The 16,908-nt window shown below is 35.0% G+C and overlaps 1 protein-coding gene across 7 annotated transcripts in view; it reads left to right on the top strand.

The window, feature by feature from the left end:
- The window catches only part of szt2 (SZT2 subunit of KICSTOR complex), a 337,146-nt gene that overhangs the window by 43,279 nt on the left and 276,959 nt on the right, over window positions 1-16,908 (top strand). For all 7 annotated transcript variants that reach the window (XM_039735449.1, XM_039735443.1, XM_039735448.1 and 4 more), the window contains exons 8-12: window positions 268-478; window positions 6,305-6,475; window positions 8,297-8,528; window positions 8,646-8,775; window positions 13,818-13,963. In XM_039735449.1, the coding sequence (XP_039591383.1) occupies window positions 268-478; window positions 6,305-6,475; window positions 8,297-8,528; window positions 8,646-8,775; window positions 13,818-13,963 (890 nt within the window). The remainder of the gene's footprint in view (window positions 1-267; window positions 479-6,304; window positions 6,476-8,296; window positions 8,529-8,645; window positions 8,776-13,817; window positions 13,964-16,908) is intronic.

The raw sequence follows: 16,908 nt of genomic DNA on the forward strand, positions 1-16,908 counted from the left end.
TTCTATGGTTCCCACAGTGGTTTCTATTACTCTTTTAATACAAAATACAAACAGCCATTCTTTATTTTATTATTTATGTGCTATCTTTGACTGCTACCATTGTCTGTACTGTCATTAAAGGCTCCCATTTGAACCCTGGCAATTGCATAATTCAAATACTTACTATACACAATAGGTGTGCAGCATAACTAACAGGGAGATTAAGAGTTTGGCTGGTATATATATACATGGTGATCTGATTCTGATTTCACTTTTTCAATTATGTAGGTGGGAGGTGCTTATTCCTATGATTGCAGTTTTGGACATGTACCCAATGTAGAGTTAATGAAGTTCATTTCTGTGGCAACGTTTGGATCTTATATTCCAAGCTGCCCAAAGGTCTCTGACTCATGCCAGGACATGAATATATATCACAAGGCTTTTTTGATGTATACCTTTCTGAAAACTGGAGAATCAATGAATCCAGAGTACTACTGTGGTACGTATATACTTGTTTTACCTACTGGCAATGTGGAAAAATGTATTGTAAAACCAAGAGCCATAATCTTAAAAGCAGTCTAAACAGTTGATTACTTTAAAACATACTGTGCCTTGCAAATGTAATTTGAACTCTAATCAGTTCTCAAAGTTTACAAGCTAACATAACTCGCACACTGAAATTTTGTTTTCCATATTTTTGTTATAGAACAATGAAGCTCAAAATTAGTTTTCTCAATATGACATAGAAAAACCTAAATGTTTTGAGAAAAGGCATGAACCAACTGTAGGATTCCAGATTATTTTTGGGTATATACCAAAGAGTTTGCTCCACCAGGTCAGTTTATAGTCACCAATCAACCTAACCTATGCATTGTGGTAAGTTGAAAGCCCATGTGAATGTGGGAAGAATGTGCTGAGTTCACAAACCAGGTTTGGAGCCCAGAGTTTGTGATGCAACAGTGCTAACCACTGTGCCACCTTTTCACTCATGAATGCTCTACTTGTTTACAAGCATATTCATGATGGAATAATATATCAAGTAATGGGTTTCACATAAAAGAAAGTTTATTTTGGGGTCTCAGAGTATTTTTTTATATTAGCAGTTTATTCTTCACAGTGCTGTAGTATATAATCAAGGGCAAAATCTACTACCCCCCAATAGAAGTAGAACATTTTACTAAAATCCTGTATAATGTTAACAACATTCAAAAAACCTTACAGAGCAAAGCATTCATCAACGTAAAGGCCTGAATTATGTACATTTTGGACGTTGTAAAAATCTCCTAGATTGCTGTAAATTGATTTTATTGAAAATTGGAGCAGTCAAAATGATTAGCCACTATGTGAATTCCTCAGGAAAAAATGTAGCAGATTAAAGTGTTCAGGTTTTAAATCATACCTGCCCTCATCTGACTGAGCCCCACCTAAATAGGCTCAAATGAGCAGTGCCTGTGGCACTTGAAGGCTGATTAAGACACATCACTTTTACATTCTTTGTAATAAGTAATTTCAGCATTCCAAAACCAAAACAAATAACTCTTGACCTCAGAAGGAAGGTAGTGGATGACCAACGTAAGAGGGAAGGCTGTACTGCCATGTCTAAGACATTCACAGTTTCCAGAACAGCTGTACGTTGCATCATCACAAAGTAAAAGAAGATGTATTCTGTTAAAAACAAGGAGGAAAATCATCATTGATGTCAACAAGAACATTCAAGTCTCTTTGAAGATAATTGTTGCTGAACTGTCCTCTTCTGGCATGAAGTCTTCAAAAAAGACTGTTGTGAGGACTTTTCATTGTGGTGTTCTTTGAGGTCCTCACACCAAGAAAAACTCTATTGATGTGTTCAGCAAGGGTCACATGCTCCCTAGGAATATGTTCATTCCTTTTCAGCTCATAGCTTGAACCTGTGTACTGTATTAACCATGGTAGAGAAATATAGTACAAAAGTAGAGATATATATTTAAGTTACTTTAAAATGCAGCTTTTTCTCCTAATATACATTGCAGTATAATAGTTATACATACAAAAACAGCTATAGAGAAGCCATTGAAACAATGCAATCATTGTTCAGTTCTTCTATGTGGGGGTGGTTAATGACTGAAGTTCCATTCGGTAGAGCACAGGAAGCATTGTTCTTGGCCTGAGCCAATGTCACATCTTTGCTGCAGGCTTCTGACTTGAGGTTCCGTGAGCTATTTGTGAGCAATACCATATATGATTTGGCTTTTTAAAAGCCCCAATATAGCACATCCTTTCCCTATTTGTGAACTATGTATGTGCCCTAATCACTTACACTTAGGTTCATAAATATTTGGACAGAGACAACTTTTTTTCTAATATTGGTTCTGTACATTACCACAATGAATTTTAAATGAAACCACTCAGATGCAGTTGAAGTGCAGACTTTTAGCTTTAATTCACTGGGTTGAACAAAAAGATTGCATAAAAATGTGAGGCAACTAAAGCATTTTTTTAACACAATCCCTTTATTTCAGGGGCTCAAAAGTAATTGGACAAATTAAATGATGCTAAAAAGGCACCAATTTATGTCCTGTTAGTTGTTTATTTGGGAATGGTATATGACCAAATGTAGTTAAAAAGTCTGACATTTTTGAAAGACATGTCTGAAGAGACTATCATGGAAAGCAGGTGTGGAGTTTAATGTGCAGATAATGTTGTTTTGAAGATATTTTTAGTGTAAAATACCATAAATATCAAAGTAACTGAATACATATATTTTCACTCTATGCTTGCAGAGCCACACTTGCATAATTCCTTTCCTATTATTAGCTAACTGAGTAGATTACAACATGCAAGCTTTAAATGTAGCACAGACCCCATTTTCAGCTAAAATATTTTATTTTTGAAAATTTACCTTGAGAGAGGTAGCTTTATCTGGTATATTTTTGTATATTTCCTCTTTTACATGTCCTATAGGTGCTCCTCATACCAAAACAGATCCTCAGTACAAGTTAGTCAAACGTTGGAAGATGGTTTTTCTCCCACATAGAAAAATATTAGTGTTACTGTTTGAGGTAAACCATGCAATGTATATGCATCTGTTATGTCATTTATTTTGGGATTCGTAAAAGCGGTGTTATTGTTTGTGATGCTGGAATGGCAAATACAATGGATTTTATTACTAAAAATGTTTGTGATATGCCACCTTTTGGAATGACAGACATAGCAACTGGACAAACACAGATACATGTAAACGCTGACAGTTATCTTTTTATTAAGGTGAATGAATGTAAAAGGAAAGGAATTATTCAAGTGTGGCTCTGCAAGCATAGAGTGAACATATATGTATTCACTTACTTGATATTTATGGTATTTTACACTAAAAATATCTTCTCAACAACATTATCTGCACATTAAACTCCAGACCTGCTTTTCATGATAGTCTCTTCAGACATATCTTTCAAAAATGTCATGTTTAAGAATTTTTAACTACATTTGGTCATATACCATCCACAATAAACAACTAACAACAGGACATAAATTGGTGCCTTTTTAGCATCATTTGAATTGGAATTTCCGCTTTATGAAAGTTAATGAGCCACCACAAGCCAAGTTTGTGCTGTTGTTAACTAGATTTTATTGTTAAGTACTGTTTATAAAAACATAGTCTACTAACATTCTTTTATCACTGTTATTTTAGATTGGGCCACCAAACTACAGTTTAGTTGAAATAGGCAGTCCCCTTAGGGTGTCAAAATGTATGGGCTGGCATTTTTTAAACAATACTGATTATAATTTAAGAAAAGTTGGACTCAGTGCAATTGTCCAACTCCCATTAGTCCCATTATATGCTTTTGATTTATTTTGCCATAATAGCATTGTTTGGTCTTAATGTCTTACATTGCGTACATGAGACATTTACGGGTGGTCTTCCAAATCCCAAGATGCATAGCACTCCATTTCACTATGGCTCTCTTTATGCTGAATGTCCTTCATCATGTGTTTACAGTTTCTCCTAGGGCAGCAGAATTACTAGAGCTGGCCCTTATTTTTATAATATGACTCCTCATTACACAAATATTTAATAAACATTGGTTATAACTTACTCTTTCCAGATTTGACCTTCATTGAAAACAGTCTATAGATAAAGGTGATGTAACAGACATCATGCCATATTCACATTTTTTGGCCATTGTATAATTTAAAATAAACATAAATCTTAATTTTGCTTGTGGAAAAGGTAGGTACACTCCTACATTTATCACTGTCTCATATACCTAAAATTAGAATCGGATGCACCAAATCAGGTGCAGATAATTAAAACATTGTTCAAAATGATCTTGGAAGAACCTGTCTTATTTAAACCTCGACAATTTAAAAAGATTTCGGAACACTTGGAAATCACCTATTCCATTTCCAGAAGAACATTTACATGTGGAGAAGATTTCAAACAACTGCCAACTTGTCCAGGCCATGGTGCCCCACCAAGTTCAACTTGAGAGCAGAACACAAGATGCTACAAGAGCTTGTTGAGAACCCTTGAATTTTTAGCAGAGAAGCTACAGGGAGCTCTTGTCACTGTTGATATCAAAGTGCATGAGTCTACCATTAGAAAGAGGCTGCACAAATTTTAACGTGGAAGGTGTACAGAAAAAAACCTTCAACTTGTTCTTTGGACAGATGATTAAAGATAGTTATTTGAACACAACGCAAAAAGGCATTATTTGGCCATTCAGTGTTTCTGCCATAACAGGCAGCATCAGGGTGTACTTGCATATAACATATATATTGTGGTCCATGGTCGGCTTTTCATCCCGGCCAATACCCCACCAGATGGAGCTCCCCCTGCAGCATGGAGGTGCCCCGGATACCAGCAGGGAATTATGGACAATGGTGTTTTTCCTCTACAGTCCTGCTGGATACCACAGGGGCCAACAAAGGACGCTGCAGGGAGACCCAAAGAGTCGTTTGTGCCCTATAACCCGGAAGTGCGTCTTAGTCACAGCGACAGGAGAGATGACATTCTTCTGGGGTGAAGAAAAGGACTTTTTATCTGACCCGGAAGTGATAAGGAATCATGGACTGGAGGATGGGAAACACTTCCGGGTCAGGGACTATTAAAGGACGACGAGCTGAGCTGGGTGGAAGGGTGGCAATGCGTCTGGGAGTGGATTGTTTATTGTGTGTATTTTGAGTAATTAATAAGTATTGTGGATAGGAGGGTGCTTTGTGCACTGTTGTATATAAATAAAGTCATCTTTTGGACTTTTACCTGGTGTCTGGCGTCTTGGACAAGGGTTCAAGGGAGCGATACTGCCCATATATATATATATATATATATATATATACTATATATATATATATATATATATATATATATATATATATATATATATATATATATATATATATATATATATATATATATATATATAATGTCTTATTTTTCTTCATACTTATGATTAAAAGATCATCTACAGCCAAGCAATGATGTGAAATTCTCCAGGAATCACTTTCACATTTTCAGACTGTCCTGAGAAATACAGATCCTCTCCCCATCAACATTCTTGGTACCAAAGCTAAAACCCCAGTGGACATTCACATAACCATTAGCACTGGCTCCAAAATGCCCATTCTGGTCAGCACCAGTTGCAGTCACCTTGCAAGATATAATTTAAATATGAAATATGCAGTTTTCATTTAAAATATTCAGAATATAGGAAAACTTCTTAATGAAAGTAAAGTAGGTAGTTAAATATGTTGCTAATCAGAATTTATTAAAAATGTTTGCTTCCACTAAAAAAACTGTATGCATCTAGCAAATACATTTCTGTGCATATAGCTATGATTTTAGCAGTAAACATTTGCTGGCCAATATTTTATAATGCTCAATGAAACAGAATAAGTATATACAATATTCTTAATAAAGTTAATAGTCTCCTTCCCAATTGTACTATAGTTTGTCACTTATGTGCATTAAAAATGCAAAACCATTATCCTGTGAAGTGATTCTGCCTAAAATCGTTAAGGTTCTAGCATTATGCAATGCTAATAACTATGTCAAATTTATTTATGATTTTGTGTTTTGTGATGTCTACAATTTTACATTCTGACACTCAAAAACAGCACATACATCACTCTGAAAGTGGATGATTTGTTTTCAGTTATGCCAGAAACATGTAAATATATTGAAAAGTGAAGTAAAAGCTTGAATCTTGTCGGCATACTCCTCTTTCTTTTTTTCTTTCTTGCTACATTTGCTAAAGGTAAAGTCAAAAGCAGTGAGTAGATTTTATTAACAACCCCAAACATTTTGCAGAAGGTATATAATGCTGCAACCAAATGCCTATTTTCTTTTCAGTTTCCCAGCACAAATTATTTAATGAGCATCTGGTGTCAGCCAGTGGTAATCCGGCCTTGGCCATGAGAAGGAAAAAACACACAGAGAAGGAGGTTCATGCTCATCTGATCAGTGTGGTATCAGTACGACTGCGAGAAGGATACACTATTCGTGATATCAGTCTAATAAAAGGTAATGACAGTGCTATAGAATTACATAAAGGCTACTAATGTGTTTTGTTTTGCTGTGAAAATCAAATGTATTCACAAGAATATGTCCATGTTGATTAAATATTAAGAATAAACTTTGTTGACAGCAAAGTTGTTATATTGTATGCTCATATATGATAATTATATGAAATGTCTCAGTGGATGAATGAATGAATAAGTGAATCAGTGAACATTCATATATAATGAGAGATGTATCCATTAATTCTATTAATTAAATAGGAATGTATTTATTTGCACATATTTGGGTATAATATGTACTATTTAGTGTATATTATAATTGTTATACAGTTAGGAGTTTGCTTTTCATAGGCTTTTCCAGCTTTATTTTTATTTTTTTTTTTGGCCTTTTAATGCTTTGCCTGTTTGATTTATACATATTATAATGGATGAAAAAAGAGTATATGTTTATTAGACTTGGTAGCCTACTGGAACAGTTAACTTTTCATATTGTAGCTCCCAGAATCGCACTTGTCATAGGACACATTAACCTTTACTGTTAGCAGATTCCACAGACAAATGCAAAAGAAAAGGAAGGAGAATAAGCTAAGAAAGTAGGATTGAAAGCATGATGAGTGACCATTGCAAAAGAAGTTCCATTTAAATGCATTCTAATAACTTAAGCAACATAAGGGCACCTATCATAAATCATAATATTTGAAAATTTTCAGATCTGACTTTTGCTCATGGACTTAGCCATATTACTTCAATTCAATTGAAAATGTCGGCAGCACACATGTACAGTATAACCACTTGAAAGCAAAACCTCTGACATTTTTAACTGGATAAACGCCTGACTTTTGAAACAAAGATGATCTTAGTTACAGACTGAAAACCTTGTGCACACTTTGAGTATGCTGTGCTGCAGCAATTTTGGCAGTGGGGAAATGTAAAAAAATATAAAATATAACCTTTTAACAGGAAAATTATGACCTTTAAGTATAACACTAAGTAAATTAATGTTTTTATGCATCCTCTTTAAAAACTGCCTTATTTTTGGTCGAGGGGATGATGAATGTAGACTAAGTTTTAGTGTTTTTGAAGCACATGGAAATTTGCTTACCATGTTAAACTAATTTGTTGAACCGTCATTGTACATATAAGTCAAGAAGAGTCTTGTTTCAGTTTGATGTCTTTTAGGAATATAAAAATATATAATGCTTTGCTTGGAAGAGTTTCAGTATCATTATCCAAAACATATGCATATTGAGAACAAATATTGGTCCAATATATCAGTGTCCAAAATTATTGGTTATGTTTTAATTTTTATGATAGTTGTTCATGTGTCTTTGAAGAAATCTGAAATAATCTCAGGTGCATTGAGTTTTTTTTCTAAGAATGTATATGTAAGAATCTATTTTAACAAAAGTTGCAAATAACTTGTAGCATGTAAAATTCAGATTCTTGAGGAGCATATCAAAAGTTATGTGCCCAAGATAGGAACCAACAGTGGGATGGTCACTAATCGATCACAGGGCATTTTTACACACGCTCACACCTACATTGATTGAATTTAGAGTCTCAAATTTTCTTTTGAATGTGGAGAATACTGTTTTCAGACAGTGACTATGGAGAGGATTCGAACCGGCCCCCCTGTTGCTGTCAGGAAACAGAATTAACCACTGTCCTGCAGTAGATGTAATCTTGCAGTTGTTTGTTTTCATGTTTGAAGTAAGGTAAATTTTAATTAATTTACTGATTTAGAAAGTCCTTATGTGTAATTCATCTTTGTGTTTCAAATAACATATTATTTATTAATGTAATTTCTATCTTTCTTTCTTGAAAGGTGGCACTCAATTAGAGGTTAAGCTGGTGCTTTTGTGGAAGCATAATATGAGGATTGAATATGTAGCAATAGCACATTGGCCTCTGGATCCATCAAAGCGTACTACATGGGTGGAGGTAACAATGGAAGGGAGTTATGACATCTTGCACGATATTAGTTGTACCATGAGAAAACCTATTACCAGCCCTTACAGGACTTCTGTTATTCGCCGGTTCTGGAACACTTTACAGAGGTTAGCTGTCATCATTACAAGAATAGTTTATTATTCATTTATTGTTGTATTGCCATTTGCATTCCATTGTTATATCTAAATTATTTGCTGTCAATTTAATTTTTTGTTTTTATCCAGCATAAACCAGACAGATCAGATGCTGGTGCACCTTCAGTCTTTTAATTCAATTCCTGAACATTTCACAATTCCTGAGAGCACAAAGAATGGTGTTCCTCTCTTTTATATCCCTCCAGGATCTACTACACCGGTATATACATTTTTTTATCTTAACTGTAAAATAACATTATTTATATTAAGTACAAGGAGTGCTGTGTTTAATAGACTACTTACGTTTTCAATATATTTGTTTCATTCTTTAGAAATGGAGAGATTTGCTCTTTAATGTTTACTGTTTGCTTGTCTTAATTTAAGATGATGTTCATAAGTAATTAATCACCAAGAGTTTACAAAGTACCAAGGAAAAATCTCTTTTTATCTGCAACATATTTACAGAAAATCAGTTACTGGGCACTTATCTAGTCCTTTGAAACTGAAATACTGTAGACATTTTCTGGTTTGGATTTCAAGCAATATGTTGAAGTGGGATGCCCCTTCCACAATTATTTATTTTACCAGACACAGTCTACATATTCTGTCTTCATACTTGTGTTTCTTTAATATATTTTATTATTTTTTTTTATAATATTTTATTAAAATCAGATAACATTCCATACATGCAACTCAAGTTTAACAAAACTAGGTTCGAAACAAATCGACCCCCACCCATGAAAAAGAGAGCTAGGTCAGCAGAGTAAAACTTTAATAATAGTAAAAATATGTAAGTAAATAAATGAATAAAAATAAATAGAATAAAAAAGAGGGCAGAGAATCCACTTCCTCAATTTAAATGCTTATTCTAGAATGTTATTGATCAGATCTTGCCAAGTTTTGCAAAAGTTTTGCACAGATCCTCTAAGCGAGAATTAGATTTTTTCCAATTTTAGATAATATATAACATCAGTTATCCACTGACTTAAAGGTGGTGAATTAGTATTCTTTCTTTTAAGCAAGATAAGTCTATGTGCCAATAGTGAAGTAAAAGCATTTACAGTTTGTTTGTCCTTCTCCTCTTTAAGCCCATCTGAAAGTACACCAGACACAGCTGTATGTGGCTGGAACTTAATTGCAACGTTTCCAGGTTGGATCTTGCCCTGGAAACATTTTGGACAATTTTAAACGAGACAGATGCGCTCGATATATTATTTTAAGTGGAATAATTGTATGCTTTGCGCATATGGAGCTTGAGTGAATGCTGTGCATTGCTACCTTCCACTCCTTTTCCGAGATATTGAGTGAGAGATCCTTTTCCCACTGTACTCTGGGATCTTTGAAAGGGAGGGTCTTCAAAATGTTTTTATATATTATGGAAATCCTGTTGGAGTCCTCTAGACTGATCAATATTTCTTCCGGAATAGAGGTAGGTGGGAGGTGAGGTAAATTGGGTAGGTTTTGTTTAACAAAGTTTCTAATTTGAAGGTAGTGAATGAAATAAGAAAGAAATTTGCTGGAAAGTTTAATATAGAGTGTAATTGTTTGTAGGATTCAAAGACTTTCTCTATGTACAGATCTCTATATGATTTAATCCTGAATGTTTTCCAGATATTAAAAACTGCGTACATTTGAGAGGGTGGATAAAGGTGGTTCTTGTGCAGAGGTGCTGCTGATAAAAGCTTCTCTATCTTAAAATACTTCCTACTTTGGTTCTGTATTCTGAGTGAGTGAAGCACTATTGGGTTGTTAGTATATTTGCGATGACTTGTACTTATTTGGGTACAAAGCAATCAATATAAAGAAGTAGTGCAAGATTTTATTTGTATTGTGGACCAAGCCTGTGTCTCTTCATGTATTTGTGTCAATCTCCAGGTTTTTATAACTTGTATATTCACTGCCCAGTAATAAAATTGAAAGTTAGGTAAAGCCATGCCACTTTCTTCTTTAGGTCTTTGTAGGGTCACCCTTTAGTTACTTAGATGTTTTGAATTCCAAATAAATTAGGTTATGGTTGAATCTGATTTCTTATAAAATGATTTATTGATGTATATTGTATTGTTTTGAAATAGAAAGAGAAGCTTAGGAAGGATATTCATCTTAATAATGTTAATTCTTCTTGCTTAATTTTTTCCATGCAGATAGCAAACTTTTGTTAATGAGGAACTTTATGTTTATTTGTGTATTTCACTGAAAAGAGCACACTTTTATTCAAATTAATTCTGAGACCAGAAATATTTTTAATTTCTGTAAGTGCTGTTAGGACTGCAGGCACAGTATTTTTTGGATCAGATATATACAGTACCATGTTATCTGCAAATAGAGATTTTTTTTGTTCAAGTCCTTCTGTGATAATCCCCTTTATCTCATGAGCAATTTGACAGTGAGCTGCCAGTGGGTCAATGGTGATTGCAGACAGTAGTGGTGACAAGGGACATCCTCGTCTAATACCATGTTCTTGTTTGAAGTAGTCTGAATTAATGTTGTTAATACAAACTGAAGTTTCTGGACTGGTATACAGTACAGTAGTTTGATCCATACACAAATGTTTGGGCCAAGCCCAAATTTCTCCAATATGGTGAAAAGGTAATTCTATTCAACCATATCAAATGCTTTTTCTGCATCCAACGATAATAATATGTCCGGGGTGTTTGACTTTTTGGGTGAATATATCACATTAAACAAGCGTCAAAGATTGGAAGCTAAGTGGCTGCCTTTAATAAATCCAATTTGGCACTTTCTCAATCCTTCGAACTAGGACTCTAGAGAGTATCTTTACATCATTATTCAAAAGTGAGATTGGTCTGTGTAAGTCCTTATTTTGCTTAGGACAGGCAGTAATTAAACCTTGACGAAAAGTTTGAGGTAGAATTTTATTGTCTCTAGCTTCTGTAAATGTTACTGATAAAAGGGGAGCTAGGTTAATTGAGAATTTTTAATAAAGTTCAACAGGGTAGCCATCAGGGCCTGCTGCTTTCCCATTCTGGAGTGAGTTTATAGCATCTAGTAATTCTGATAGTGCCAGAGGTTTATCCAATTCCTCTTCACTGAGAGTATGTAGTTGTGGTATCTATAATGCATCTAGAAATGCATTACGTTGTGTCTTGTCTTCTTTAAACTCTGTAGAATATAAGGACTTATAGTTGTCTCTAAATGTATGCACTCTTTTTTTATGATCAATGATTTTTTCTCCGTTTGTGTTGGTAATTGCTGGGATTGTATTGCGAGCTTCCTGCTTGTGGATTTGTTGAGCTAAAATCTTATTAACTTTCTCTCTGTGTTCATATTAATGGTGTCTTGATTTAAAAATGGGTTGTTCTGTTTCCTTAGTTGTCAAGAGGTTGAGTTCTGAATGCAGAACCTGTCTTTTCCTATGAAGTGCTTCATTTGGACACTTGGAATGTTCTTGATCTGTTCTGGAATTTTCACTAATTAGCTATGATACCTTCTTGGTTTCCAGTTTATTTTTGTAGATAAGATATTTTGACAGATAGGGGGTGCTCTCGCTCCCTTGAACCCCTGTCCACGACTCCAGACACCAGATAAAAGTCCAAATGTTGACTTTATTAAATTGCCACAGTGCACAAAGCACCCTCTCCTCCACAATACTCATATAATAATCAAATAACCACAATGATACAATCCTCCACTCCCAGATGCGTTGCCAGGCTTCCACCCAGCTCAGCTCGCCGTCTGGGAGCTCCCACAATCCTTTTATATTCCCTGACCCGGAAGTGTTCCAATCCCCAGTCCATGTGACTCTCAATCCCTTCCGGGTCAGGTACAAGTCCTTTTCTTCACCCCGGAAGCCTGTCATTCCCCTTGTCCACGTGTGCTTCCGGGGTGTAGGGAAAATACTCGTTATTCCTGCCTGCAGTGTCTCCTATTGGCCCCCATGGCATCCAGCAGGGCTGTGTATAAAAACTACATTGTCCATGATGCCCTGCTGGTCTTCTCGGGACCTCCATACTGCAAGGAGGGCTTCACCTGGCGGCTTGGGGGTATTGGCCGGGATAAACGGCCGGCCATCCACTACAATATGAAATAATTTGTCCTCTTAAGAAAGCTTTCAGAGTTTCCCAGAGTATTCCTGCAGAAACCTCAAGGATGTATTTGTCTTTAAAAAAACATGTTTAGATATAAATTCCGTACAGTTTTCGTCTGCTAATAAAAGTGGGTTAAGACCCCATCTGTGAGATAAATATGTGGGGCATAACGATTTTAGCTCTAGGAGCGAAATTATTATCTATAAAAAAAAAATCAGTTTTTGAATAGCAGTGATGTATTAATGAGTAGAAGGAATATATGCTCTTGAGTTTGAGTTTAGAAATCTCCAGAGGTCTGACAAGTTGTGATCTATTACAAACTGTGTAATTGTTTTTGCAGTGTCAGACGTCATCGTTCCTGTGGTCTAGGTCTGGATTTAAAAACGGAAAGTTCCCAGCCATTACAATTTTATGAGTGTTCACATTGTATATATATTTTACATCAAATATTCAGATATAACTGAAAATCTTTATGGGTTGCTTGATACCAGTATAATGTACAGTAATGTGAAAAAATAAGCTAGTTAGTGTAGTGTGATGAACACTAGGCATGTTCTTTTTGATCACCACATTCCTTTTCATAACAAAAAGTTGATCAATGATCACACTCCCAGTTGACTATTCTTAATTTTTCTTAGAGCCTTTTTTTTTTTTGTAAAGAAACACTATTGAAACTGGTGTTCAATTCACATCTACCATGGACATCTAAGTTACAGTCTTTGAGGTAAAACAGTCAGTATGAACTCAGGTCATAGGGCAGGATCGGAGCAGTCTTGTATCTAGTACTAAAGTTTTTTTTCCACTTTCTAAATATCCTAGATTCTTCGCTGTGTCAATAATGCTGTAAAAAGCAGTGACTGAGTAATATAAAGAGAAAGCCATACTTATTTCAAAAATAACAAACATGGAAATGAACAAAACAAGTTAAGGTATTGTGCTGATAGTGCATGTGTCAAAATGGGTTTGCATTATGTGAAATGTTGCATAATAACTAAACCAATGAAGAGACTTGTGCATTCTCATAATAGTTGGCCATAAAATATTATTGTTCATAGCTATTTATTTTTAATTTTTAATTTCAGGTGCAGCATTCCACCTTATTAAATACTTAGGTTGCAAACTCATCAGTATTTATTTATTTTGCCTTGGATTTTATGGTAACGTTTATAACATACTTGTGTAGCATGTTAGGGGAAATAAAGTTTTTTGTTTTTAGGTACTGTCTCTCCAGCACAGTGGAACCAAGGATTCTAGTCACTCCCAGTTTTCTTCTTATTGGAAACCAATTCTTTCTATGGATGCAAATTTCTGGCAAAGATGGCTCCATATACATCGAATAGTTATCATATTGGAACATGACATGTAAGTATTATATTTAATTTTACTTGGGTAGTTATTAACATTTACTTGTACAGTGTACAGTATTTTATTAATTTCACTGTGGTTTTCACAGGACAGCAATAATAGTTGGATTTTCCCCTAGTAATTGTTAAATATAAGTACAAAGCTCCTGATGTATCATGCTTTGGATATAACAGTGTATTTTTGGGCACAGTATGTAATTTGTTTATACCAATAAAAATGATATATGTAGTGAAAAGATGTGTAGTGTGACTATTTCTCTAATGTGAAGTGATGAAACCTGTTAAAGGAAAATGACTATTACTAACTTTTCCAGAAAACATCTTGTTAACGTGAAATTCAGTGATACTACAGTACAGTGAACCATTAAATTTAAAGTATTTAAAAGCAAAAAGCAATTAATTATTGAAAGATAATGAAGGAATGTTTCCTTAAGAAGTGAGAGTCTTTCTTGTTTTGGTTGAAGACAATGAACTGTATTTTAATTGGATGAAGAGTAATTCCAGTATACAAAGCAAAGGGTGATTCACTGGAGTGTAGATTATTTGTAGAAGATAATATGGTCATTGAAATAGTAGTAGAAAAAAGAATCTGGGATCAAGTGAAGATTAGTGAAGTACAGTTTGGGAACAACAGATGCAGTTTTTGGAAAGAAGTTACATTATGCATTTGTAGATCTGCAGAATGTATTTGAGAGGGGTACCACATAGGGTGGTATGGTGGGTCTTGACAAAATATGGTGCTGACAAATAATTGTTTCTGTCAATACATGAGGAAGCACAAATGGTTATCATTATAAAAGATATGAATAGCAAAAATGAGGCTGCGCCAGTGATTTATTCCGAGTCCATTTCTTTTCATAATTGTGATAGAAGTGGTGACCAGAGAAGTGCATGATTGAATACAATGAGAGCACTTGTATACTGATGAACTTGTTTTGATGTCAATTGTTGAAGCAGAATTTAAGAAGATTCTGAACTGGAAAGTTGGTTTGGAATCATGAAACGAAATTCAGGAACAACCAGAGTTATGGTAGTAAATAAAGGGTCAGGAGACATGGAAGAGTTGGAGGCTTGGTCATGCAGCATGTGTGTTAAAAGTGCCAAGCTAATGCACAGTTTGTCTGATATGAGTGCATAAAAGACATAGATCTGTGAAGAATGACCTGCTTGTGGTGAGTGTGACCTGTATGTGTATAAAATGTGTTGGAAGGTTGCAAAATGATGTTGTACTAAGTATACAACAAAGTAAACAGTGACTTTCCCCCTGATGAAACGAACTTTACAAAGCACCAACAAATGAATGATGAGTGTCGGGGTCAGGGGTTCTCTTTAATTATTGATTGATCACCGTGAAGCACCAACACATGAACAGCAAGCAGTTCCCCCATGAAGTACTTGAAGCACAGCTGTGCAGCACCTCCTTACTGCTGCATGAGTTGGGGAGTGACAAGATAACAGCTAAACAGCAGTTGGAAAGTGCAGCATGGCACCCTGTAAAAAAGGCCACCAAGATTCAAATAATAAATTTTGTTACTCTGTACCAGCAGTTAAAATAATCGTGACCCATGCCAGATTTACAGAGCCTCAATTGCTATGATATTGCTTTGCATATTGTCAAATCACTGGTCCCAAATGGGGACGTAAGTTCGTACATGACTGTATATGCTATATGTAGGTCATTATTTTTTACATACATATAGCCATGTAGTATAAACAATCTTCTTTTTTGTCTGTGGTTTTTCCGGTATATAGGATTGCTACAGTGGAGGTGTGTCTGTCTTTTCCATCATATTCTTGTGTCTCTCTTTTCCATCATATTCTATGTCCAGCCATCTTGACCTTTGTCTCTTTGAGTCAATAATCCGAGTTACCAAAAGAACTCCAATTTTTGTAACTCATCTGCTCCCAGTTTTACTTTTCCATTTTTAACCACTTCACTATAGTTGTGGAAAATGATATATATATATATATATATATATATATATATATATATATATATATGTTTTTATTATCTGCTTACCTTAATTTTATGCCACTTTAGAAAATCAATCCACTTCTCTAGTTCAATTTACCATGCCTCCCTTGTACCTTTGTATAAGTAAAGGTCATCTGCAAAATGCATTAACAACAGAGGCCCACATCATAAGTTTTTCTTTCTTTTTATATGCTGTAAAAAGCCCGGGGTCCTAGAAACTATTGAAATCATTAGAAAAAAAATGAAAATGTAGTGATGTCAGGTTAATTGAAAGGAACTATTCTGGGCATCTGCCCCCTAGGAGTTTTTGTTTTGCCGATGTGCTCGCATCGCTTGTGCATTAGCAGCTATGCGACTTTGTTGTTCTTCAGAGGTTTCGTTTTGTCAACGTGCCTGGCTCGTTTGTGTATTAGTGGTGGGAAGAAAAGTGCAAGGTATACTGTTTTGCCAATGTGCTCTGCTCATTTGTGAATTAGCGGCTAAGCAAGTTTCTGTTTCCTTGGAGGTGGAGCCCTTACCCCGACTCCACCTCTCAATTCTGGGCCAGAGAGACACGCACACACACACACACATTTCCATGCATAGACGTTTATATATATATATATATCTTCTATATATCTTTCTATACTTTTATTTATCTAAAGGGCTTCTGTAAAATGACAAAAGATTGATCAGTCTGTCTGTCTATGCATAACTTTAGGCATCCCATTGAAACCTCTTTGAATTTGGACACAGGCTATGCCTTTTAATTGCTTACAGGATTCCTGCTAAGTCCTGTTAAGGCTATATCAAGCTAGAGTTGATTTCTTCATTTTTACTTCTTTCTCACAACAATGTATTTCTACTTCCTATATGGTATTTGCACAGAATAATTAACACATCTTTAAATTAATTAAAATTATAGCAACAGAGCATTGCTTCTTTTTTTTCCTGCTTTGCCAAAAATAGATAAATTTCATTGTACTGTC

This window comes from Polypterus senegalus, chromosome 14 (assembly GCF_016835505.1).
Source record: "Polypterus senegalus isolate Bchr_013 chromosome 14, ASM1683550v1, whole genome shotgun sequence".
Classification (NCBI taxonomy): domain Eukaryota; kingdom Metazoa; phylum Chordata; class Cladistia; order Polypteriformes; family Polypteridae; genus Polypterus; species Polypterus senegalus.